The 27,235-nt window shown below is 33.5% G+C and overlaps 3 protein-coding genes across 4 annotated transcripts; 2 read left to right on the top strand and 1 right to left on the bottom strand.

The window, feature by feature from the left end:
• Positions 1-434: 434 nt before the first annotated feature.
• Positions 435-5,035, bottom strand: LOC119839940 (protein phosphatase inhibitor 2-like). Its single transcript, XM_038366396.1, has 3 exons — positions 4,525-5,035; positions 3,290-3,414; positions 435-2,732 (listed from the first exon to the last, which is right to left on the bottom strand). Exons 1-2 carry the CDS (start codon positions 4,918-4,920, stop codon positions 3,337-3,339), a joined length of 474 nt encoding a protein of 157 aa, XP_038222324.1. The 5' UTR covers positions 4,921-5,035; the 3' UTR covers positions 435-2,732; positions 3,290-3,336.
• Positions 5,036-5,314: 279 nt separating this feature from the next.
• Positions 5,315-6,244, top strand: LOC119839941 (protein aveugle). The gene is made up of 3 exons (XM_038366398.1): positions 5,315-5,502; positions 5,699-5,812; positions 5,991-6,244. The coding sequence occupies exons 1-3, from the start codon at positions 5,464-5,466 to the stop codon at positions 6,171-6,173; spliced, it is 336 nt and encodes a 111-aa protein (XP_038222326.1). The 5' UTR covers positions 5,315-5,463; the 3' UTR covers positions 6,174-6,244.
• Positions 6,245-8,863: 2,619 nt separating this feature from the next.
• On the top strand, positions 8,864-26,885 carry LOC119840286 (SET domain-containing protein SmydA-8). Of its 2 annotated transcripts, XM_038366832.1 has the most exons (10): positions 8,864-9,180; positions 14,599-14,642; positions 20,175-20,338; positions 21,211-21,348; positions 21,890-22,051; positions 22,713-22,902; positions 23,602-24,029; positions 24,432-24,691; positions 25,361-25,464; positions 26,211-26,885. In XM_038366832.1, the coding sequence occupies exons 2-10, from the start codon at positions 14,616-14,618 to the stop codon at positions 26,349-26,351; spliced, it is 1,614 nt and encodes a 537-aa protein (XP_038222760.1). In that variant the 5' UTR covers positions 8,864-9,180; positions 14,599-14,615; the 3' UTR covers positions 26,352-26,885. The 2 variants fall into 2 exon arrangements, with proteins under 2 accessions (XP_038222760.1, XP_038222761.1); XM_038366833.1 differs by lacking the exons at positions 8,864-9,180; positions 14,599-14,642 and adding an exon at positions 19,716-19,910.
• Positions 26,886-27,235: the final 350 nt, after the last annotated feature.

The following is a 27,235-nucleotide window of genomic DNA, read 5'->3' as shown; positions in this document are numbered from 1 at the left end:
GTAGGTTAATGGAGAAGTAATAAAGTTTATGAAAAAAAATATTTCATCCTAATTTAAATTTCATGCATATTCCCTATTTTCAATTATTATTTATAAAGTGTTTGTGATAATCTAAGATTAAAGAGAATAATATCTACACTAAATATTTTTTTTTTCTTTTCTCAAATTGGAAACAGCAATTTTTTCATGGATACGATAATTACAATCACATCAAAAAACTGCCAACAAGAAATGTAGTTGCTTGTTTATTTTTTATCTATTTGAAGTTTTATTTTAACGGCTTTTAACCGATAGAGTTTTTATTATTAGATTATTCTTCCTTTCACGAAAACTTCACTAAAAGCTTTTGTGAGTAGGTGACACGACGACAAGTAAAATTTGCGTGTATAGGTACACTTAAGAACTATTGTGAAATAAAAAATTAAAAGACTCAATTTTCAAAGTAGATCTTTATTGCTATTTACACATTTTAATAAAAGCTATGATTTTTTTTCATACGCAAATTTTTAAGGCCAATTTATAACAAATTGAACAGATACAGAATTATAAGTTACGTTGACAACAAATTTCTATTATTTCTGTTCGACGTTCGTTATTGGGTTAGAATGTGAAAGCATGCTTCTTTTAACCAATAACTCCACCCAATAAAAGATCTCCGCCAATAATATAAATCGCATAGATAATTTCAGAAGACGTATTTAGGAAAACAATTTATGCTACTAAATGAATTAAATATATAATATTACACATTGCAAAAGCAAATCAATGCAATTACAAGATTAGATCATAATAAAATACATATAAACTAACACAAAAATATTTTCATCTCATATCAATGCTATACCTAACGCTGTTAAGTTTGAGATACACGATTACGGTTTAAACTTGATTATCTTATATCGCATAAAATACATTGAAATCATGATTATAAAGAAAAAGCGTCATTTTTGTAGGAACGTAAAAATCTCTTTTCTAATTTTAATAAACTACTGACAAATATTACCGCACAGTATCAACTACAATAATTCCAAATATGTTATATACGCGACATTTATTTAAAAATTCAGTTCATTGCTATTTTAAAATCTAACCATGACTACGATTTTATTGCAAAACATTAATATATCCAACATTTCTACAGCCTAAATCAGTCTACACAATCGAATAGAATATTATTATGAACAATACTTTAGGTTAGTATCGAATCAATAAAACTCTATGGCGAAGGAAATTAAAATGCATATTTTGCTATCATTTTTGTCGAAACGAATTATTATAGATATATTATTTATGTAAGTATCTCGAAGAAGTCTTTATCGATGAATTTATCTCATTGTATCACAATCGATTCAAATCTTGAATATAACTCTATTAGCAAAGTCGAGTTTTCAGAATATTTATATTAATTTATTATTATTATAATATCTTATCATCTGACTAAGTGCGTAATGGAAGCCACATCTACAGCCATTACCCGGTCTTTACAAAACAATATAAAAAATACAAATAAAACATTGTTGCTTAAATTTTCCTTTAACGTTTATTTTAACTTTTAAGTTACTGTTATATGTTACTAACACATTCGATAGTTTTCACACACCAATACGATAAAATAATATTTTTTTTATATCGTTTCGCAAGACCGCCATTAAAACGCACGACTGATAACAAAAATTTATCATCTCGCTTCACCTACATAACTATTCCATAAAAATATAGTTTCGATTTATTCTAAGAAATTCGGGATTTCAAGCGAAATTATATATGTACTTTGAATCTATTTAAATCGTGTGTAAATATGTGAAAATATATTATTCATAAAGAAAAGACCTAGTATTCTTCGACATATTAATCTTAAAAAGAATATTTTCAATCCAGCAGCACATTCTTTTATTTAGTAATAAATTAAAATGTCTATCATACAGACAATCTTATTTAGTAATTTGTGCGATTCCTAGATTTCTATTTCTCTAGAATACTAGCTCAATTCCTTCTTGTTAGTATTTTATTAATTTCTTAATGAATGAAAAGTTGCCTGTCAAAATAAAGACTCATGTTAGAGTATGATCTATGAATTCATATTCATGTTACAATCAGTACATCAGTACATCATACTGTTAAATAGAAAAAAATAAACAAAATAACAAAGGCTTCATGAAGGTCACTTTGATTACTTATTTATCACAGCAACACTAACTTGTTGAATTAAAAATGTGTTGAATTTTAAAATATATTCCGTTATAGACTTTTTGTACTTATTTTAGCCAATAGTTATAGGTTTATAATTTTTTGGAGATATTGTTTCTTTACATTGTACATAAATTGTTTTAATTAAAGTTTAAAAAATATTATGTGAGTAATATTTTATATCATATTTAAACATATTGATAAGTTTACTTATTAATCCATTGAAATCAATTTGAAACAATCCGTAAACACAACTTATTGAAGTATGTTTCTATACATTGCACATTGCAGTCTCCCCTTTTTTTATATAAGCGGATTTAAAAACTATATGACCAATCATTGGCATATATAATAATATATAATAATACAATATATGACATTTTAATGACATTTTTTAACACAAGATAATTGGTGACCTTCACAAATCCCTTTAACCACTTGGAGACACACATTCAACTCCATACAGTAAAATCAGGAACACATGCCTATGGCGTTACAAACAACTCATATATATACATTGTCTGCTTAAACCAGCTGGAGTAATCCTGAAAAAAAGCATAGACAATATTAGTGGCTTTATGGGCAATTAGTATAGAACATAAAGATATGTAATAACCATGAATTATCTCATATTATTATTAAACAGTAATTAGACCAATCATTTTTCATGTTCCTCTCTTTAAGCAAGCACTGTTAACTATGCAGTATGCTTTATAAGAAAGTACTAAAATTTTGAAGTATACAATGATGGTGACTTATTATGTGAGTTAGAGATGCAAAGAACTCAAATATTTTTATAGGAATTTCAAGCACATGTATAACTTTATAGCCACAAGACAATTCTGACAAATAAATTTTCATTTACGATAACTAATCTTATCAACATTGTGTATTAGTTTCAAACCTCCAATTGCATTTTATTAACAAAGGTTCTTAATTCCTATGATTTTTATGCTCAGTCTTTAGCTCTAATAACATGCCATTTGTCTCTATTAAAGGCATTATTTATAAAAACCAGTTCAACAATGATTCCTCTTAGATACTCCGAGATGTCATTGTCACAATGATCTATGGCTTATATTAGTCTATGGTCCATGCTTACCATTGACAACACTTGGCATATAATGGTGTCAGTGGTTGTATACGCAGTCAAGTGCTTGTTGCTTGGTCCTTTTCCTCTTCCTCCTCTTCTTCTTGTGCCATCAGCTGTCTCGCCAGCTGCAGTGCCTGAAAATGATGGAGGGGCAATCGTAATTCTTTGCAATTTCACATTAATTTTATTTATAAAACTTTAACAATAAATATGTAATTAAATTTTAAGTATCATTACAAACAGTTTCAAACATGCTTCTATAAAATCTAAATTCTAATTTTTAATTTTTTTATAGTAAACATTTACTGCTACTGTATACTAATGAAACTAGATGAAATATAACTTGATGAAAGAAGAGTTTATTTGAATGGGTAAATTTAGAAAGCAGATAGTTCATTTTAGACATTTTAAATTTTTTTTCTAAAAATTTAATTTGTATACAAACTAAACCATTTTGATGAAAGTAAAAACAAATTATACACTGTAAGACAAAAAACAGTTTTTATAAAAAGCTCTATAAGTTGATCCAATATCAGGATTTCCACATTGGAACTGATCTTAATCCTGTTACAGAGTGAAATAAATCTAGTATTTACTAGTTCAATGTTCAAACTGTGGACTTCTTATTAGATTAGACTTTATACTGGTATGGATTTAGTTTGATTGTATTTTATACTTATGTATGGAATATCCGATTTAAAAAGGTTATTAAAATTTTGCTTTCAAAATTCAAATAAAGAAACATCAATAACATTCAATTTTATTCTCTTTTAAAAAATCAAAAATGTACAAAAGAAAAAGCATTTTGGTCTCCTAATGAAATATATAATGTAAGTGTATTAGAATATGTGTAAATAGAATAAGTTTAGTACCATTAATTTCAATACATAGGTTTAGTCTCAAGAACATAATAAAACAATGAGGTAGTGAATAATTTTCTAAAGAAGATTACATCTAGTTTTATGAGTTCAGATACAAAGATGAGATCATTCACAAGCGGGCAACTCTGTATGATTCAAGCTCTACGTTAATTAGTATAGCAATAATTAATATTTATTGTTATAGTGCAGTGGAAGCTGAATGAAGGGGCAATATAAGCTTGTCTTGTGCGTAATTAATTCATAGCAATAGTTTTCATGACATATAGTTATAAGTTAATAAATTGTATAGTTAATAGAAAATAGTTATATGTATACATAGCATTATAATTATGAAAATTGAGAATACTCTGTAATGACTAATACCTGGAACTCATTGTAATGCATTTTCCTTTTCTTTTCGAACTCTAACCTCCGTTCCTTAACCTCTTCCGGCTCGTCTTCATCGCTCTCGCTCATATCCACACATTTGGGTGGCTTGTTCATACTAGCGGCCAATTTCGCCGCCAAAATATTCGCATCTAACTCATCACTAGGCTCCATATCGCTATCTACAGCTTCGGAATATGGTGTTTTTGGTTCGTCTACTTTCATATGCCCATAATCCTTATTCGGGGGATGAAAGGTCTCCATTATATTCATCTCATCAAACCGCTGCTCTTTCGGTCGCTTACTCGTTGAAGGCACCCCATCCTGCCCATCTACACTACGCGAGGTTTTTAATATACCTTTTGAAGGTTTCTTTTGTAAATTCTGTGACATTTTTTTATTTTTAAAATTGCATTTTATTTCACTTGGCACGAAAATTCGGCTAAACTATTTTCTCAAAATTTAAGCTCGACTGACAACTCCCAAGTCACAAAGTCATTTGACAGCTTCAAATGACAAACCTTTACCGTCAGTGTCAAATTTTTATCAACATGAAATCCATTTAAACACAAAAAAAATTATGTGGATGCACCACTATAAAACCACATATAAAATGAAGAAAATACTAGGTATAAACCAAACTAAAGGTATCATATAATGTTTTAAACATTACGGAACATATAATAGTGCAGTAAGCTTTATCAATAGGTATGATATTTTAAATAATTTTTATTTTTTTACTATATATACTACCAATAAGTTGTCAAACGTCAAAATGACAATGACAATCTGTTATTTGTTATTTATTGTTGCATTGTATCAATAATATTTTTGTGAAAATTAAATAGTTAGTAAACTTAACTAAGACGTTAGTACGATTTAGTATATACCTTATTAATTGCAATCGGTGCACGCACCATCAGCACAATCGCCCAAATGGTAGAAGATTCCAGTTTGAATTCTAACAAATCTAAGGTTCGATTACAGTTACTTTTCCAATGATTTATCTTGATTTTACTACAATTTAGGTTTGAGGAATATCCTGTTATCTTTAATTGATGTACACAATTTAATTGAGCAGATGGGGGTCCCCCATGGTGTGACCAAGAGGGTCAAGCACTAACTAATAATTCACATAATAATATATTGTATACCTATAATTTGTTTCTAGACTAAGACTGCACGCCCCAAAGCAGTTTATCTTTGGACAGAGGCTGATGTTCAAAAATGGTTGCGAAGGCATTGCAGTGACTATTACAACTTATACTGGGAAAAATTCCATGAGGTATTGATTACATAATCATGAATTAATTTAATGGCTTGATAAAATATTACAATCGATTCCATATTATATTTCGATTTTTATAGATATTTAGAATTATTTCATATTCTGTATTTCTATTCAAACGCAATCATTCATTAAAATTGAATAAAAGTAAGTAATTATATATTGATTGTTGTAGCATGATATAACAGGGCGTGCATTAGTCCGTATAAATGACAACACACTTCTAAGAATGGGCATCACAAACCAAGACCATCGGGAAGCCATCTGGAGGGAGATCCTCAAGCTGAGACTGAAAACTGACATTGTAGAGATCAGGGACCTGGAGAGGCGGCACAATTACTTTAATTATAACCTCTAATATGATATATGGATAAGGGTGCATTTAAGTTTTGAATATTAAAGTTTGTGATACAGAAATAAGTTGTGACTGTAATGGGTTTTTAATCGCTCTGTATTATCATAATTAGCTGTACATTATGTAATTGTAACTTTTCGCCACTTTGCACTCATAATGAAAGGAAATTCCCATGGAAATAAGATATTTCAGCATGGTACAAAGTAGTATTTATCACTAGCCTAATCTATCTAATCTACACACATAAAAATTGTGTCATGAAATCACAAACACAGTTTCACATTTGTATTATAGTATTTATACTGTGATACGAATAATAGAAAGGATTAAAGAAAACCTTATTCTTAGCTAGGTAGCAAGGAGGTCCTTGAGATTGAATCTGGCTTTTTAGTTCCATCCTTGATATTTAAATTTAAAACTGACAGATATATGTGTATACTTATATAAGTGTACACTTTATCACTTGCACAGTCAAAACCTTATACATATTGTCTTTATAACCTTATTGTCCACTCAAACTCAAACATTTATTAATTTATTCAGTCAGGTTTCTTACAGAAGTACTTTTCAATTGTCATATTATAGATTCATATCTACCACTGTTTGCAATTCAACTATCTATTCAGTATTAGCTAATCAACCTTTTTGATCTAAAAAAAGAAATTGTGTACAAAACTTACCAATATTTTACATAAAATAAATTTAAAATAAAAAAAAAGTAATACAACCTTGTATGTAAGTAATTTGATGTCGAGATATATTTATAAACGTCATTAGGTATAAGCGCTGAACAGTACAAAAATTCAGAATTACTGTTCCTATTTTTTATAAATACATAAGATGCATTGATCTCATTGTCGTGCCAGACGAATAGATTGGTGTAAATATAGCGCCTAAGCGATTTATAGGTAGATTTTAGTAAAACATATAGGTAGTAATTAAAAACTCGTAAATTGCACTGTCCCCAAAGAGTACACCTCTTTTATTTTCATAATATAAAAAATATATATAATATGTAAAAAAACGAGTGTAAAATATTTGTTGAAACATTTTCGCTGTTCTCACTTATTTCTTTTTTATCTGAAAAGAGACAGTATAAGATGCTAACAGTTATTGGAAATCTATTTTTGAATTTCTTAAAGCAATGACTCAAAAATGGAATGCAATACTCCCGCCGCAACTTGTAACATAAGCCGTATATTCACGGTAGGTATCTAGTTAGTCGCGCTGAGGACGGGCCAAAATAGCCATTTTAATGACCCTCCTTTCTTTATTATTCTTCCTGCGCTCACACAACGATGGGATATTATAAGACAACTGGGTCTCGGATAAATATACAAATTCCATTCTTTACGTTACAGGAAACATTTCGGAGCATTTAAGAAGTTGTAATTCCTTCATGCGTAGAGTATTATTTTCTATTTTTGGTATATTTATGACACAATATTAATATATTTAAACTTTTCCTTTTGTTAATATTAGAATACATACCACGTGTTAGCTTTGCTATTTTCGATTTCCTAGTTTACACTATATCTTGTAATTTTGCCACGAAATATTTAGGTAATTAAAAGATGCAATAATCTATCCAATACATCAAAATGAGCTAGCAATCTTATCAATGCACCGCTTATTTATCAACGAAGATTTGGCGTGGGCTGGCACACTTTTATTTTCCAATTGATTTGTAAGTATACCTTTTTGTTCCATTTTCATCGAATATATACTGAATCTTATTTTTTATAACGCATATTTCATAATCATTATTGATGACCTTCTTTAAATTTGATGGTTATGTAATTATTATGAAGATCTAATTACTGATTTACCTACTGTGTTACTGTTTATTTAGCAAATCATTTTCAATGCTCAGTAGCAATTTACAAAAACTGAATACAAAATTTGCCGCTTAATCTTTAATTTCTTATAACATACCAATTTTTTACCCTCACGGTAGGTATAATAACTCGTATAACTCGTATAACTCGTATAGTACTAGTATATATTATGTTATCTGTAGTGGTATAATGAATATTGGAAATTTCCGTTAAATCGAATTTGAATTTACTTTATATTTAGCCCAGCTTAAATATCGTCGTATTATTTGCAATTCGATCACAAAAGTTTTTTATTAAATGGGGATTACTAAGAATCAACCTATTATTGTATTCATGTAAACACTATTTCGCCGCACTCGTTAATTATGTTTCTCAACATTATTAAGTACCATCATGTAAATATACAAAAGATTCATCCTTTAACGTTTCGTGGAAAGCGTTACGTTCGTAATTTTACTTTAAAAATAATAATTACCTACACGTGTAGGAGTATCTACATGAACAATTAATTTACAAGTTATTTTAACTATTAACTAAATTTGTATTCACAATAAATATTAATTTTATATTCACAAACATATAATAAATATCTAAATTGTAATTGTTGTTAACTAACATAAAAATCTCATGTCAAGATGCCAGTGAACGCATTCTTCCGTAACAACTAGACCGATTTAAAAAGCAAGTAAGTAATAGATAATGTAATAGTTATTATAAAGTCAATGATAGTTTAAAATCAGTCCGTACTGTATACCGTTAGATTGAGCAAAAACAAATGTATTGTTGGCATCATTGCGAAAAGCGAGAAATAAACAAAGTCTCATGCCATTAAAACCATTTGGCATACCGCTGTTGCCAAATTAACTCCAAGAAATGTCCCGCAAATCGGGATCTGTATGGATATTACGAAATTCACCCGAACTCATGAGTTGGTTAGCATTTTGGATGCTTAATTTTATTGTGTCAAGCCAAACGCGGCAGTTAACGTTAGCGCGGGAAACGAGCACGCGCGCCTTCATTTAATTTTCCCGCCATTAATGACGTGCGTCAATATAATTTTCAATATAGTTTCTACTCTAACGGACTGTAATAAAAGTGCCTAATTTAAAAAGATTATTGTTTTTGTGTAAAAAAGTGTTTTATTAATTACATACTATAGTCATAATAATTAAGTAAGTAAACTATTTTATGACTTATATTTTTATTTATGTCGATTGATTGAAACGAACGTATTTCTTAAATGTTTATTCCATTGTTATTGAAAAAAAATCTCAATAGTCATGAAATAAGAAAAAAAAGTTATAATTTACGTCCAAGTAATTTAAATAATAATTTATAAATTATTATATATCAATACGTATTTAAATATTAATTTCATTGTCATAAAATAATAAAAACATTTATTCATTCATAAAAATATATTATGTTAGGTAAGTTATAGTCTATAAATAATTAGGTAATTAATTCCTTACTTCGTAAAATCCTTGTTAGATTAGGTATATGAAACGTGAAAGTGACACATCCATGACATTGTAAAGCTTATGCAAATTATTTGTATAAACAATATGATATATTATAAATTATGTATATTGCATTTGATAGGTATATAATTAAGCAAAAAAGCGCCAAATCACACAGGACAAGAAAATTACTGGCCATTACATATAATGTGACTGAAAATCATTTCCCAATACATTTGAATATATAATTGTTACAATTTTTCGCCCACCCAGATCCCCACAGTTACAAGCATTAATAGCTTTCATGTAAACATAACTCCAATAAGACAGGCGATATGGAGAGATTAAATGTAGAGTCAACAAACAAGTCATTGCATATCATGTTATTTTTGGTTCTTTTTGATATGAAAAGTTGAGAATAAAATCATCTCGTTCATCTGAGAAATCAGCGTAAGATTGGGATGTGGGTTAAGTTTTTTAACTGCCATAAAAACGGTTTTTTTCATTTGCCGGCTGAAAACGTTAGGTTACCTTAGTTAGCTACTAATTCGTTAAGAACTCGGTCACTTAAACTTATTTACTACGGAAAGATCATCGACAACACCGTTGTTACAATCCGTCATGGAAATGAGGTATCCTAGTGTACCTATGGCCGAGATGATTCCAGAAGTTTAACACGAATAGGCCAACGTGGAGGATTACTTTGTTGTGGTCACATTATATTTCCCATTCGGGCGACGATTATCTGATCTCACAAAAGGAGGTCAATCACTTCACCAAAGAATGCATATTTTTGGTTAAATAATAGATTTATGGTCATCCAAAAGGAGAATGTTAATAGGAACTAACTCGCCTTTCTTCTTGTCTTTTATTTATATGGCTAAGGAATTAGACATTTCGGTGAATTTTGGAACAAATAAACTCAGAAGTGTCGAAGTTAAGTTACTTAACGTTTTAAGGCAATCAATTTGTGCAGTTTACTTAACAAACATACACAAAGAATTTGTAGTTAGCAAAGGGAATTTTCACAAGTTTCGTTTGCCTTTGATGACTGGAACAGTGATGGAGACAAGGCATAAACATTATAATTGTGCCAAGAGCCCTATTTCTAAACAAGTGAAGATTTTCGTTCAGTCAGTACATTGGTTGCCTATCAAACGATCAAAATGCAGCGGCTGCGGTGCCAAGCGTTGCATAGTACACGATTTATGTCTATCCGTCTGTCTCTACACACTACACGTGTATTTAGACAGCTCTAATTATATACCATTGTCGGTGTATTGTCTCGTACGAGCTGCGTGGCGTAACATGTGGTTTAGGAATTAAATTTGATTGTACCTATTAGATGATCTTACCTGAAAATGTATTTTTACTAACAGACTGATATAAATAGCTGGGAAGGACTGAACTTTATGTTTTGCATGTTCTTCAGCTTTTGCTGTAACGTATCTTTAGGACCTACTCAAGGCTTGGGACTAATATCTAAGTATTTTCTGGTCCCCCTTTACCTTCACATATATTGGCAACATTTAACAAAATTGTATAATAAGCACGTCTAATTTTCTTGATTTGTAAAGATAGTGCATTATTTCTTTTGCACCTTTTTGAATCACATGGGAATGCTGGCTTTAAAAAACCTTTTCTTAGTTATTGTAAAACGGCCTCTCCCTCACCAAATATGCGTGTTTTCTAAATATAGATATCCAAATAGGCTATAGAGCTTAATGCTAAGACACACTGACGCAGTGTAACAAATGCATTGCCAACAACGTTTCGAAGACGCATGCGTAAGGATTTATGAGCACCGCCGGGGTGTAACATAGTATTAGTGAGGAACATTAATTTTAAACAGTTCAGGATGACTGAAAGCTCGCAGTATAAAATGTATTGAAGAAGTACATTAATAAATTGGAGTGAGAATGTTTTACACCAATCATTTTAGTACTCCGTAGGCCCATTTCCTTTTCCTCACCTTTCTTCCAGTCCTTTCCTCCTTTCAGTCATAAATCCTTTCCTTATTCATTACCCCTTAAAAGTGGACAGCTTATTCGCACTGGCCTTCGCGGAGGTGATCGTTTACTATCAGGCCACCAACTAGAACCATCAGCTTAGAATACAGCGGGTATTGGTATGACATAAAAATAAACCAAAAGGAAGTTATGAACGAATTATCCACCAGCGTAAATAACTTAATTTCGTTAAACTAATAGATTAGGATAGCAACATCGTTATATTCACTTAAAGTTTAGAATATTCACTTCAAAATCAAGCATCGTATTAACCCATTTAACGTTTATCTAATGTTAAATTTAAGAATATGTTTAGTGTAGGTATCCATTTCTATAATTGTTCATATAATTATATAAAAAAAGACAAAATGGAAGCAAGGCAAGCTTAGTTAAAAAAGAAAACATCGTAAATAATCAGAGTTAACAACTCTTAATATCTATGAATTAGCATAGAAATAGAATGGGCGTAGACATAATTTTTATTTAGCGGATTTGTTGTAAAATAATAAATGAGGCGATATAGATTTTAATTAACCGCGACGGCTGACGTTTTTAACTGGGACACCATTTGGGTTACATCATTCTCAGATTATACGCATAACACATAATCAAAAAATTTATTCTCGTTGTTGGGAGCAGTGGATTTAGCTCTCGTGTCTTTAGAGATAGTTGAAAATCATTATGTGTTGGAATTCCATTGTTTTAACTGTTATAGTGTTTGTAGCTTGCAATGGTGTTATCTAAATTTGTATTTAATAAAAAAATAAACAAACTTTAATTATTATCGATGTCACTCAGGAATAATTTTTAACTCGATATTCAGAATAATAAATATAGTTTGAAAAACTGAAAATGCAGTTCAACTTATTTGTTCATTTGCTCTTTATACAGAGTATACGTAAGGAAATTATATAATTTCGTCCATCCTATTCAAGATAATTTAATCATTATGAATTTTAATTTTAATTTGAATTATTGTATTGTCACCGATTATTGTTAAGTTGTCGTGTATGTCTGTTTCTTGAAACAACGTATTTTTGGTGAGATTCATATTATAACAATTCTAATGAGCAAAAGTAAAAGTGGCCTTACTTTTTCTTATTCCACTACATTTTGATTGCAGGTATATCATCATACATTTATCTTAAACGAGTGCTTATATAAATACAAGAAAATATTATTATTATTATGAAAGTCCTTTCGAGTTAATTTTAAAAGTTACCCAAAACAGAACGAGAATGACGAAGGAATTCACAATTGAAACAATAACAAAAACTTTTAACATGAAACACGAGCGTATGGCAACACAGTATTTGTTATGTTTTGTCGGCCAAATGGCTTTAACATCGGAACAAATCTTCTTATATATATATTGGCAAACATTCAACGTGGATTTTGATTTAAATCATCTAGACAAAGCCGGGTTCCAATGAACGAATGATGGTCAGGGGCTTATCGAGTAATAATGGGCTCTCTAAATAACGTACGGTATTGCATAGCTTGGGGATTTTGAGTAGGGTGGGTATTTTCTAGCAAAACCGCTCAAAACGGATCAGCCGTTTTGAGCGGTAAATTAGATGAATTATTTATTGACTCTTGCCAGCGCTCTTATAATGAAGTGCTTCATTGAACTGATGCCTAATGGTACAAGTTTGTCTGTGAGGTTTGTGTATGTTTAACTAAACTACTTGTATGAAAATCATAACTGTGTTACAATTGATTAGTTAGTTTTCAGAATTGTGAACTTAGCTGGGTAATGTTTTTATATTTTCTGTCGAGAGATACTTAAAGTTGACGGAAAAGAAATAAGATCCGATCATTTATCAAATTGACTCATCGGCATAAATATTAAAATTAAAATGAATTACAAATAAATTTAAAAAATCCCCTGGTTTGAGATAGGTATTTATGATTAGAATTTTTAATATATTCCAATTAACTACCAACAGACACTCACATCACAGTCTAATAATACATACTTTATCTTGTGCAGTATAAAATATGTATATAGGTATATATTATTGAGAAATATAAGCCATATCTGAGTGGATGAATGAAAAATAGAATAAACATTTCCTGTTTCTAGAAAAACATATTTCGTGATTCGTTTGATAGCGTCGAGTGTTGGAAATTAGAGGTTCATTATAACATTTTAATAGATTGGATAAGATGAATTCTGTTAGATCTTGAAAATGTAGACTCTATCGCTGTCACAGTAAATACATGGAATAATGTGCAGTTAGTTTTAGTAGTACTAGGGACGAAATCCCGCATAAAAAGAACGACATGACATCCTTATTAGTATGGCCTCTGTACAAATATTATTACCTTTAAAAAAAATGAAGAAAAAAGACTAATAAATAATATGCTGTAATATCACATAACGTCATTAATGTCACAGATAAAATAATAAGTACTTTATTTAATGTGAAAGTAGATATAAAGCATAAAAAATATTTAATTTTCATATTCGTTTATAACGTTGGATAAAGTTTTAGTCGAGGATGCTTCGCAAAAATTGGGCCAGCTCGCACCGGGGAAATACCACACCCTCGCAGAAAACCAGCGTGATAATAGAATACTTAACTGAATGACGTAAAAATATGTTTGAAAACCCCATGCGCAATGATTTAAATAAAGATATTTATAACAATGACATACACTTTCATATAACAAGTTTTATGAGAGCCATAAAAGCATTGATCAAAGCATTACCGTTCTATACTAAAATACACACGAGCATTGATAAAATATTTAGTTATGAACTGTATGCTGTGTAAGTTTACGATATCATAAATGCTCAGCTGTGAACACTGAAAACTGAAAATTTTGTTCTTGCGCAAGGTCTTTATAACGCGACACCAGCGTGTAAATAGTTGCCAGAAATTTTAATGAGAAATATGTAATTTTCCTTCAGCATACAGCCGTTAAACATAATTCAATTTATAATAAAAGTTTGTAAACAAATTCTATTGCTCTTTATAAAAAAGAGAATTTTTTTTTGTGTAATTAAAGTTTTTCAAGTATTTGAAAATATCGATGTCGTGAAGAGGGGCATTACACACATATAATAATAAATAATTTTCAACTCCTTAATTTTTGTTTTACTTTTTGCTTCCAGTTCTTCAATCGGCCACCATGAATAAAAAGTCACATAAGAAGAAGGTTAGTATACATAGATATTTATATGAGATTAGCTATAACCCGCAGCCTGCTCGCCTGGTACCCAGGTAAAGATTGGCCTGTGTGCTAATCCAGACTATATTCTATCTCTGTACCAAATTTCATACACATAAGATAAGCTGTTTTCGCGTGAAAGCGAAACATACTTACAAACATTCATCCACACTTACAAACTTTACTAACCTGATAAACTTAATCCATTGAAATGTTGCATGCTACTCGTAATATGGCTAGTTATGCGTTTAGTAGATAAAATATGGAACTATTTTCATGATGGCGCTTGCGGGTCATTGGCGGTGACTTCACAAATTGGAGTCAGACTTCCATTAAATACCTTTACACATCCAACAAATAAAAGTAAGCCCTCTGGCCACCGGTTCGGAAAGCATTTTCAACAGAGAAGTGGCAAAAAATAAGAAGGCTAGTCCAGTTAGCAAGTGTAAAATTGTTCAAAATAGATATGCTGCTTTTAAATTACATGTACAGAAAGTGGTTATTAGCACATTTTTTATGTAATAGCGGGCAACTGAGCTGGTGGTTCACCTGATGGTAAGCGACCACCACCGCCCATGAACATTCGCAGAGGCTCAGACATCTGCAAATTCGTTGCCCGCTTTGAAAGGGTACTAGCTTTTGTCAGGATATATACAATAATATGAGCTAGATAGGTATAATACCTTAAATATAACACATTATATAATATAGTTAAATAAATAAGTAATAAAAAACATAATGCAATTCGCGCCACCAGACGCCCGTCCGACATTTCACTGGCACCATTGGCACCTCCAATCATTTAATGATTGCCGAAGAACAATTGGGGGCAAGCTCGCTACAAGATATGGGAGCTACGCGCGATTGGCATGTTGATATATTATACTTGACAATGTTGCCAACGCCATCTATTACGTGTTGTACTGAACGATACATTTCTGGCGGTTCCAAATGGCTTGCTCGTTTGTTATACGCCCTTTAGTTGTATGTTATGTGTTCATGGGTGAATAATCAGCTCAGATATCGTTTTGTATGATGGTAGGTATAAAAAATTATAACTGGTCAGTCAAATAAAAGTCTAAGAAAATTTGGCTTTATTTTTAGATTGTCATATCGTCAGTTGGGTTCTTACTGAAAGGTTTACAGAGGTGTTAAAAAATCGTTGATTGATTGTATGATGTGCACATTACATTCAGACTAATAAAACTTTAAAAATCAATTCGTGAAACAAATATAAGTTTTGCCCTTCTAAAGTACTCACAAGCTTAGAAACAGTGTAGTATTTTCTCCATTGCCATTATATCAATCAGTGCATTCATAATATGTTCACGAAGCCCTTGGTGAGACAGCAAGCCGGTCTATTTCCAGTTGGCAAGCATTTCATCAATGAAATCTGAGAATGAAACGAAGTAACGTAAAGATAAAATCTATGAATTTAGTCGTAAGTTTCTGCGGCTCTGTCAGTAAACTAAAAGACCTAATTTCAATGTAAATTATCATTTTATGAAACATTTCAGATAATCTTCGGTTATAATTTAAGATCCGACGTTTAAACAACTAAACTAAACACATATTATACTCATAAAATAAATGTCTTAAAAGTACCTCCAGTATAATATTAGCACAGATAATATAATACTATACTATATTAGTAATCATTTTGATTACATAAAAAAATTTTGAGAAGCATTTGTATAAAACTGATTTCAAATATTTCCTTTTTTTGTTCGTAAAAAACGAACAGTTTGTGTAAGCAAACTCATATTCTCCCACCAACGTTTCTCTTATTTGAATAGTAAACAATATCAACCTTTCTCCATTACAAAACGTGCGTACACAAAAGGTCTGTAATCAGTTCCTTCAGTGTTATAAAAATTAAAATTCATGTTACCGTGTCTATGCTAGTTAATTTAAAACCATTTGCTTGTACCCAGGCGGAGTCAAAGCGAGTTGATAGTATCGAATCTGTTTGACCCACATAATGCGAATATTTCAGGCCCCAAGGCCCTACAAGCTCACGTGCGAAACGTGTTAACAGCTTGTCATTGGGCACGTGACAATTGACGCTCCGTTGAAGTGGAAAATATTGAAGCTGTGATGATCTATTTTCAAACTTTACAATAGTAGTTTACATATTGAAAACAACGATAGGCGCCTCGTGTTCAGAATTATTGAAGACGACTATCCGCCATTCGATCGATATTTGTATACACCGAAATTAGAGATTTCATAATACCTATACGTACGTGGGATATTGCCATCGATATTGCGTTCTGTCTTCTTAATATGAGAATATTCAAATTATTCTGCCAAAAATTCAAAAATATAAAATAAAATGACCGATGCCTTGCTTGAATAAGATCTAGGAAAAGGGATACATACGCTATCTTGTACATAATATTACGCACTTCTAGGATCATTGTTTGTTTGAACGCACTAATCTCGAGAACTATCGGTCCGATTTGAAAAATTCTTTCAGTGTTAGATAGCCAATTTATTGAAGAAGGCTGTATATGTATCACGGGCGAAACTGGGGTGGACCGCTAATTTATAATATTAGTCACAATGTGATAAGTAAAAGGATAAGTCACGCGAAGGAACCAAGTACCTAGGTATCTATTTATGGTTAGCTTGGAGAAAAACTCGGGTTGAAATAATTTAATTTCAAATAAGGTACATATATGTCAGTGGGGTGATAAAAATAATGTGCTATCAGTTGGAACCGTAAATATGGTAGTGGAGTACGTGGAGAAGAGAAGCGGTTAAAAGCCAAACGCTGTTTCGCCATTTAGTTTTCACAAGTTTATTCGCCAAACATTTATAATTTATGAATCATAAATCAGTTGAAATAAAACTATACTAGTTTACAGCTACTCTGTTTTATGAAGGTTCGCTGAGTTCCATCTGATATATTAATGTGATAAAGACTAAGACATTAGAGACATGGAATTTTTCCACATTGAATGTTTCGCTTACGAAAATTCTCAAGGCAAATCCAAAGGCAATCAAAGGCACATCCTTTAAATCGATTAATTTATATTTTTTAACATTTGGAAATATGGTAGGGGGTAAATTATTCCACAGAAGAGAAAAGAATTTAATCCTTTTGTAGAAAAAGTTCAAAAGATAGGCCTTGTTTGCTGTTTTTAATAAGTTTATGTTTTGAATAGTTCAAATAATGCTAAAATCTTGAATAGGCACGGTTTATAATGACTCCTAAATCACAGAACTACAAAGCTTAATAACATGTTTAGAGACGTTGGTTTCGACTTTCAAAGACATTGCTCAGAAAATTTACGATTTACCCATTAACGATCGGCCCGTTACCCATGTAGTACTTTTTAAATGCTGATTAATTGCCAATAGTAATAGCACAGATAACATAATCCTACTTCCTACTAATATTATAAACGCGAAAGTTTGTAAGGATGTGTGTGTGTTTGTCGCTCTTTCACGCAAAAACTACTAAACCGATTGTAATGAAATTTGGTACATAGATAGCTGGACAACTGGAATAACATATAAACAATATTTTTATCCCTATATTCCTACGGGATACCGACTTACGCGGGTGAAACCGCGGGGCGCAGCTAGTACTGTAATAATGTTAATTGGAATAGAGTTGTCATTGCGGTTGATTTCTGAGAAATGATCAGTAATCTTTGAAAAACCTAGCAGCAAACTTAAAAAGCATAATTTACTGCAATCATGCTTCTTCCAAATAAAATTATGTTATACATTCTATCATTATAATTTATATATAAATAGTTAGAGAAATATGTATTCGAAGAGTTTAGAAATTAGTAAATTGAACGCGATCCAAAAAGTGAACGCTAGAACAATAGTTTTGTTTCGGCGCAGTTTTAAACATCAATTACAAACGTGTGTGCCAAGATATTTTTATTTATATTAATAGATTATTGCTGAGCGAAATTGTGTTATACCGACTTAATATGTAGTTCATCTTTTTTACTGTTGGGACGAAGACATGAATTAAATAAGCTTTCTATGATTTAGTTACATATGTTGATGAACTTTTGTTGGAATTTAGGCGTAATGATTTGATCCATTGGAATTAATATTATAAGCATGAATGTCTCCTTAATGTTCTCATGGTTATAGTTGTCAAAGTATTTGCACAAAAAGCACCGATTAGGAAGAAATTTCTAAGAATTAAATAGTTAAAGACGCATGGGCACGGACTAGTTGTTTTTTTTAAATATCAACCCCAAAAAAACCTGTCTTGGCCGTGGTTCTGCCATCGATTGAAACCGCCGAGCTCAGCTGCAACAAACAATAAGGAAATGTTTTTAATTATTAATAGATAAATATATTTTACAACCGACACAACAATTAATGACATATTTTGAACCCAGCTCTTCTAGTCTAGTTAATATTATTTTTGGTGTTAGCTTATAGCCACTTTTGAAAACAATTAAGGAAGCAACATTGAACTAATCTTCAAGATTTTAAATTGGTCCAGATTTCTCAAGTTATTTAAAAGCTTTATCGCTTTAATAAACCACTTTCAAGTCGAGTGAAATGAGTGGTTTTGATGATTGAGTGAGCAGCCGAGCGCCAAGTTTCGTGATTTATTTTCACGTCCCAGAAATATGGCTCAATATATTTTATGATTAGTGATGTTTTATGGAAATATAACGTTGAGTTTAGGAACGGATAAGAGAAACTTGCGCACTAATTATTGTAGCCAGATGGTTCTAAGAGGTAATTATTCGGTAAATGATGTAAATTATAGTGTTAACGATGGTATGAATTAAGTTATATTTGTGATAATATTCAAAGCCATACAAATTATAAAATGCATGTTGAACCCTACTCAGATTTCTTCCATAAAGGGATTATTTCAAGCGGATCATTCTTAAGTCTCCTTCCTCTTGTTGCGATAGCTTCCCTGCATAAATCTGCTTAGTTACATACATAAGACTGAATAATTGAAATCTCCATAGCGACTAAACCTGTGCCCTAAGCCTTGATTACAGATAATCCGCACAAGCCGCACTTATCGGCCTTCCTACTTAATGAAATTACGAATATCCATTTGACCATAACGTTCGCGGCCGCGGGAGTAGACGGTTATGAAATGAATTTTTATGTTTTGGCGCGTGCAGTCAAGTGGGGCAGAAATACACCACCGCCTACCAGATCTGGAGTCATTCATAATTCCCGGCGCGGTGAACATACCGGTCATTCATAGACCTGTCGCGATTTTTCTTAATGCTACGCTGCTTGATATGTGTGCGTGACATTTCTTTTGAGAATTGTGCTTGTCTGTATTCGTTTTGATGTTCTGTTTGTCTCGAATTGTGTATCGCAGTTCCAGAATCTGTTTACGTCCATGAATGATACTTTGATTTATAGGAAAGTTGATTGTAAGATTATGGCTTGTAGACTTTGTTTATAAATTTAAGCGTGCGTGGCAATATTTTTTTTTTTTTAACGAGATGAGAGATACGTGGCTGTTTTGAAATAAATATAATTATAAAATTGGTTTGGTTACAGCAAAAGAAACGAGGTAAAAACGAAGTTCGCAATAAGGAAAACGTAATAGAAGTGAAAGAAGATGTGAAAGTAAAGGAAGACATCGAAAATGAGAAAGATGGAGAGAACGTCAAGGAGGAGAAGAAACTCTGTTATGAAATCAGACACTCTGATGTCATGGGGCGGTGAGAATTATGTTTCAGCATTATTTAAAAAATTAATATAGATGTGAAGTGTGTGTCTATTTGTCTGGTTTCGTAAAATACCAGACGGTGATAACTTAACAGGAGTTGGTCAAATAATTAAACTGATTATATTGTGATAAAGTCTTATATGACTCGAACTAACTATACTAGAATGAAAAACCACAGTGAAACTACATACAAAAAGTGAAGTATTCGGCCTAGTCTAAATAATCATTCTACAGTTTATAACATTTCACTGTACATATAATTTACCCACAAATTATACGTGGATAGCTTTGTGGGGAAACAATTTGTATAAGCCTATTGACAGATAGACAGATTTACGTTAGCTTTACCGTGAAAAACACATTTTTTCTATATTGCATTGATTTTAATTGCTTCTTTTAAGATAAATCTGTACTAACAATATAACACCGAAAAGTTTGTTTATTTGTTTGAATGCGCTATACTCAAGAAACGCTGGACCGATTTCATAAATTCTTTTACTGTCGAATATTTACGTAATCCCCGAGTGCCAAATGTTCATGGGCGGTGGTAGCGCTTACCATCAGGCGACCCAGCTCCATTGCCGACGGTGACATAAAAAAATGTATATAAGTACCATGGTCGAAGCCGAGGCGGATCGCTAAAAGCATGTACATGTTATACTTAATATTGAAAAGTTTGAATATACAAAATATCTTTCGAGCTCGTATTTCTTATTTACGAAGATAGGTGTAAATAAGCTTCTATATGCCATTTATTTACATATTATTTAATGGACACATTATAAGAAATAATCTTGTTAACTAGCTAGAAAGTTCAATTAGGTATTTGTAAAAGTAGGTTTTTAATTTCATTCCATTTTGCAGTTACATAGTAGCGAGCCGCGACATAAAGGCCGGAGAGGTGATCATAGAGGCTCCAGCGCTCGCCGTGGGCCCCTGCAGCGGCTGCAACGTCATCTGCCTCGGCTGCTACCGCGAGCTGGATGAGAAGAACTTGTCCAAGTTAGTAAAATACTGTTTTTGTTTTTGATTAGATTTGTGATAGTGGGGATGATCACGAGAGCATTTCGTTATATACATTTATTACATTATATGAAAATATATGAATGATACAACCATAAACTCTTTCAAGTTTTTCCGTGTAACATAAGCCAAGTACCGCTATATATGTTTTTAACTTTATCATTTAATATAGATACTATATAGGTAGATACAACCTTAATAAAAAACCTTTCTAAGGTGTCTAATTTATTCTTTAACTTCATTTATTCATTCTTCTATCTTTCTAGTTTACCAAAATTAATCTTATATTTAGAAAAACTACATAAGCGTTATAGCACTATTCTTTTAATCCCCGCCGAGGGGGTCGCGGACGAATCATAACCAGCTCCCGTGAGCCCTTTACTCAAGCGGCTCGACGGAATACAGTTTTGGTCGGTAGGAATCTGACATAACCCACGGCTTTTTCCCCGGAGGCCGTGGGAATCTATGCTAGATTTCCCCACTTAAAAAAAAACTATTTTTTTAATCTATCACTTTCCAGATGTGCTGGGTGCAATTGGCCACTCTGCTGCAGCACTTGCCCCGGGCTAGGCAACTACACCGGCCACTCCACGTATGAATGCGAAGCGCTCAAGAATGCAAAGCCGAATTATGACAATATGGAAGATCTCAAGGATTCTTATAATGCTCTCATGCCATTGAGGCAGGTACAAATATTATAAAGATTGACTTTTATCTGATCAGGTTTGACGTACGCAGTTTATGAGAAAAACTGCAATTTTTGATAAAAAATTATATTTAAAGGCATTACAATTTTGTAAATGAGTATTCTTTCGCTACCTTCATCGAAGCTAATTAAATCATCATGAAAATACCTGAGAATCCTGTGAATCTCGAGGTCGACGGTCGAGGTCACCAATACCTGGCACAGAGTGGCACGTGTAATGAGCTATAATATGGTACTTATATATTTTAAAAGAAATATAACTCGTAAGTCCAATTAGCTGGTAGTCGGCCGGCGTAGCTTATGTAACTAATTAATATCCTACTAACATTATAAACGCGTTTAAAAGTTTAAAAGTATGGATGGATGTATGGATTTTTGTGATTCTTTCACGCGAAAACAACTTATCATTTCTATATGAAAATTGGTACATATGTAGATTATAGTCTAGATTAGCACGTAAGCATTTTTGTCGTATTCCAATCCAGCCTCATGATCGATTTTTTCTACTCTTTCTTCCTTCATATTCCACATGGAGTGATTTTCTTATTTTCAATGTGATTATTTTGAGAGTGGGAAACGCAAAGCGCTGTACAACTCTAATATTACGGAACGTTCAATAGAAAGTAAAAACTTCCAGATGCTTGCTGCAAAAGTCCGCGGATCCCGAGAAGTGGGAGGAGATGATGACGATGGAGGCCCACAACGAGCTGCGGCGCGCGCGGGGCGACATCTTCCCCATGAACGAGCGCACCGTGCTGCAGCGGCTGAAGGCCTGGGGCTTCCAGTTCGATGATGAGCTGGTGCATACTGTGTGTGGGGTGTTGGAGGTGAGTGGCCGCGGGCTATAGCCAAACGAACGAACATTTATTGATATACGATAAGTAAATGAACATAAATCGAAGAAGACAAAACACACCTACTAACCTAGGTGCATTTTTTTAATATTAATGTTTTTAGTATATTTAGGGCACAACTTCTCACTTTGCAGGCTTTCAGGTGCAATATTTTTTTTTTTCTAAACATATAACAAATAACGTCACCGCATTGTGAGTGTTTTTATTGGAGCCATAACACGAATATTCCTTATCCCTTTAAAGAGGGCAACGCATTTGCACACACTACTCTGCGAATGCTTATTGGTGGTGGTGATCGCTCACCATCAGGTGAACCACCAGCTCAGTCGTCCGCTGTGACATAAAAAAGCCTATTGTGCCCGTAATAACACTTAACACTAATATTATAAATGTCGAAGTTTGTTTGTTTGTTTGTTTGGATGTTTGTCCGTCAATGATGCTGAAACTATTGGATTGATTTTGATGAAATTTAGAATACAGACTGGGTATGAGTTGACTCGGGTAATAGGATACTTTTTATTCCGAAGGGAGCATTTACCCTTGAGATCAAACAGGAGTCACAAAATAATTTGTAAATGTCCTAATTCCACGCTGGCAGAGCCGCGGGCGGAAGCTAGTGAGTCTGTAATGCTACTGTCCGTGTCCGTGTCCGCGTTGGGTGTACGAATACAGGTGAACGCGTTCGAGGTGGGCGGCAGCGGCGCGAGCGCGCGCGCGCTGTACGGCGGCGCGAGCCTGCTGGCGCACGACTGCACGCCCAGCAGCACGCACACGGACGCGGAGCGCGCGCCCGCCCGCCCGCTCACCGTGCGCGCCGCGCTGCCGCACCGCGCCGGCGACACCGTCACGCTCTGCTACGCCTACACGCTGCAGGGCACGCTGAAGCGGCGCGAGCACATCCGCCTGAGCAAGTTCTTCGAGTGCGCGTGCGCGCGCTGCCGCGACCCCACGGAGCTGGGCACGCTCGCCAGCGCGCTGCGCTGCCCGCGCTGCGGCGGCCGCGTGCTCAGCGCCGCGCCGCTGCAGCCCGCCGCGCGCTGGCGCTGCGACGCCTGCGCCTACGCCGTCGCCGCGCCCGCCGTGCTCGCCACGCTCAACAGGTGCCTGCACCTGCACCTGCACCTGCACCTGCACCTGCACCTGCACCTGCACCTGCACGCGCCCCCACCGCTCCTACCCCATATGTTTCTGCATACAATGCGGCGCTGTTTTGTTATATATGCTTGTGTGCACCTCTTTCTTACGATTCCATAGTAACTTTCATATGTTTTAGAAGAGAGAAGAAGCTGTTTAAAAATATATCTTGTTCTCTTTCTTCAAAAAAGTATAAATATTGCATTGTTTCCACCCAATGGCCAACGCTAAGGCCAATTGTTTAAAGAAGCCAATATCAATTATTTTCAAAGTGTTCAACGTTTACGTTTCTCATAATAACAAATAGTAAATACAATTTACTAACGTACAATTCACATCTAATATTCGACGTACTCCCACACGCACAGACTGACCGAGGAGCTGGAGCAGATAGACGCGAACGACGTGGAGGGCTACGAGCGGTTCCTCAGCAAGTACCAGTCGACGCTGCACGCGAACCACTACCTGCGGCTGTCGGCGCTGCACTCGCTCAGCCAGCTGTACGGCAAGCTGGCGCGCTACATGATCCACGAGCTGCCCGAGCGGCTGCTGCGCCGCAAGCTGGACATCTGCCGCGACCTCATGCGCGTCTTCGACGTCATCGAGCCGGGCTACTCGCGCCTCCGCGGTGAGCTGCGCTCAACTGCGCGCGCTTCTGAATCGCGCTAACGAAATCTTCTCGCCTCACACATATATACAACTTTCCAACGTTGTTCAGTCAGGTTACCAGGGTGAACCATCAGTACACCCACGCGCCCGTACTGAGATGTAGTAGCCCTTCAAGCTAGCATTGAGATTCATCACAAAAAAAAAGGTGTGTGTGCGATTCACACACGATAGAAGTGAAACTTCAGTAATATAAAATAGTATGTATATTTCCGTCTCATTCTTTGCCGGCTTCATTCTACACATTTTTGTATTTGTGTCTCTTACCTGTCTTTTTCCGTTGCATCACATTGAAATCACTACGATTCTAAAGAAGTTTCACTTCAAAAAAAAAATGTTCAGTCAGGGGCCTCACCGGCCAGCCAGGAGGAACTCCACCATCCTTTATTGACTTATTTCATTAGTTAATTGTTTTCTCAGCTACTTTTCCCACTGCAAATCAGACAGCCTTGCTATTCAATATTTGGGCCATAATCCACCACGCTGGCCAAGTACTAGATTTCTTTTCGAATTATTACATACAGTACGCCCCCACATTCTCCAGACACTTATTAAAACACCAGAAAATATATCCGAATAAGAACGAAGAACATTCAATAACAGAGGAAAATAATAAAATACTTTTATTCAGGTATCACTCTGTACGAACTGCACGCGCCCCTGATGGTGCTCACCACCAGGGAATTTGAAAAGAAAGCCATCTCCAAGGAAAACCTCAGGAATAGGTTAAAAGAGGTAATGTTCACTGCAGTTATCTCCACTGAAAGTAATTAAACGTAGTCTGTCCAACAGCACAGACCTACTGAATGAAGTAAAAAGACTAATACTAATTTAAGTTTCCAAAATTACATTAAAATGAACTTTTTCAGTAATAAATTAAATTTTTAGTTATATACCATTGTAATGCTTGATAAATAAAAAAAGAAGAAAATTTTACAAATAAAAAAGTAGCCTAGCCCAGCCTCTCATCATGGCGTGATTGAAAAGCTAGTAGTTATTACGGTTTGGCAAAACGACACTGGTTTGTATCCTGCCTCGTGATCAAATTTTTTCTATTTTTTAAAAGTTTCTCTATTTCAATAATATTTCGATATAAACTACTACTTTAAATGTATCGAATAAATTCTACCAATCTTAAAATCAATTAAACAAATTTAAAGAGACAAGTTAAAACATTTACGTGTTTTAACCTGTCTCTTTAAATTTGTTTTTAAAGTAAAAAAATCGAGCTAAAACGTACGTGAATAAGAAAATACTACAATAATCTTGTTATACGAATAAAATCCTCTTAGAAGTTGAACACGATCTAATACCTCAGTTAACACAATACCACTACAGCATTTGTTATCTATAATACTACTAATATTTTCATCGAAATGTATTTTACAAATTACATTATAAACACTTTTACCGAAATTTGTACGTGCTTTGAGTGTAAAAACACGTTATTCTTCTTTCTAAATTATTTGTTTCTATTACAGATTGTAAGTTATTTAACAGAATCCGCTTTAATTCTCGGCTTCGAGCCGAGCCAGTCTCCCGAAGGTCTGATGGCGTCTGCCGCGAGAGACGCGCTGAAGAAAATCAAAACTTGGGAACAAATTATTGGGAAAATCTCATAATGTATGGAGGAATGTTCCAGAATTATGCCGCGTGTCCACTGAGAACATTATAATGCAATAACGTCTATACTCGATGCCCGGCCTTGTTTGTGATATTAACATAAATTTTCGTTGTTTTTGTTTCATAAATAATAGATATTCTGTATTGGTATGTGTTTTTATCTCAAAAATAGTGAAGAAATTAGAAAAATAACACGCATTCTTATATTCTAGTATTAATAATAGAGTACGAGCCCGCGACGCCCAGACTTTCGGTACATTATAAAAACTCTTCTATATATGTCCCCTATACAGGTATAAGCAAACCCAGCCTATACAACCTGGGTCGCGGTGGTTTAGACCATAAATATATATGTATACATTCACTTAATATATTCTACACGTTAAATTATAAATGTTGTTAGTTTTTAAAACTTGTTTATCCACTTATAAGTCTACGAACACTTGTGGAATACGTACCTACCTACTTGCCTATATTTTCATTGTCATTTTGAAAGTAAAATAATCATTCAGCATTTATAAGCAAAAAAAAAATAATATTGGATATTTCTATTCATTCAATACTTTTGACCGGGGTTTAAATTCGATGTACAGTTATTCCTTATGAAAAGACATGCAAAAATGTATTATTATGTTTAAATGATATTTAAATGGTTATTTATAATACCTACCTTAATACTAATGTTTTTGTTGTACTTATTTTTTAATAAAAATTTTCGAATTTTTTCTTTTTTTATATTTCTAGACATATGATTAGTATTAGAACCTGAATTGCTTTAAGTGCTATTTATATTTTTCCGATATCTATACGTATAACCAAATACGCCTTGCACAGCTTGTAACGTATATTATATTAAACAATCTGACCCGGTGAACTTTGCAAC

Source organism: Zerene cesonia, chromosome 5 (genome assembly GCF_012273895.1).
Source record: "Zerene cesonia ecotype Mississippi chromosome 5, Zerene_cesonia_1.1, whole genome shotgun sequence".
Lineage (NCBI taxonomy): Eukaryota > Metazoa > Arthropoda > Insecta > Lepidoptera > Pieridae > Zerene > Zerene cesonia.
This window is presented reverse-complemented; position numbering and strand designations above follow the sequence as displayed.

Bases quoted from the DNA above. Each gene is read 5' to 3' on its own strand.
- LOC119839941 (XM_038366398.1), top strand. From the start codon at position 5,464: ATGGTAGAAGATTCCAGTTTGAATTCTAACAAATCTAAG. The intron at 5,503-5,698 runs GTTCGATTACAG...ATTTGTTTCTAG, and splicing joins TGAATTCTAACAAATCTAAG to ACTAAGACTGCACGCCCCAA. The intron at 5,813-5,990 runs GTATTGATTACA...TGATTGTTGTAG, and splicing joins ACTGGGAAAAATTCCATGAG to CATGATATAACAGGGCGTGC.
- LOC119840286 (XM_038366832.1), top strand. From the start codon at position 14,616: ATGAATAAAAAGTCACATAAGAAGAAG. The intron at 21,349-21,889 runs GTTAGTAAAATA...ATCACTTTCCAG, and splicing joins GATGAGAAGAACTTGTCCAA to ATGTGCTGGGTGCAATTGGC. The intron at 24,030-24,431 runs GTGCCTGCACCT...CCACACGCACAG, and splicing joins GTGCTCGCCACGCTCAACAG to ACTGACCGAGGAGCTGGAGC.
- LOC119839940 (XM_038366396.1), bottom strand. From the start codon at position 4,920: ATGTCACAGAATTTACAAAAGAAACCTTCAAAAGGTATATTAAAAACC. The intron at 3,415-4,524 runs GTATTAGTCATT...CATCATTTTCAG, and splicing joins TGCATTACAATGAGTTCCAG to GCACTGCAGCTGGCGAGACA.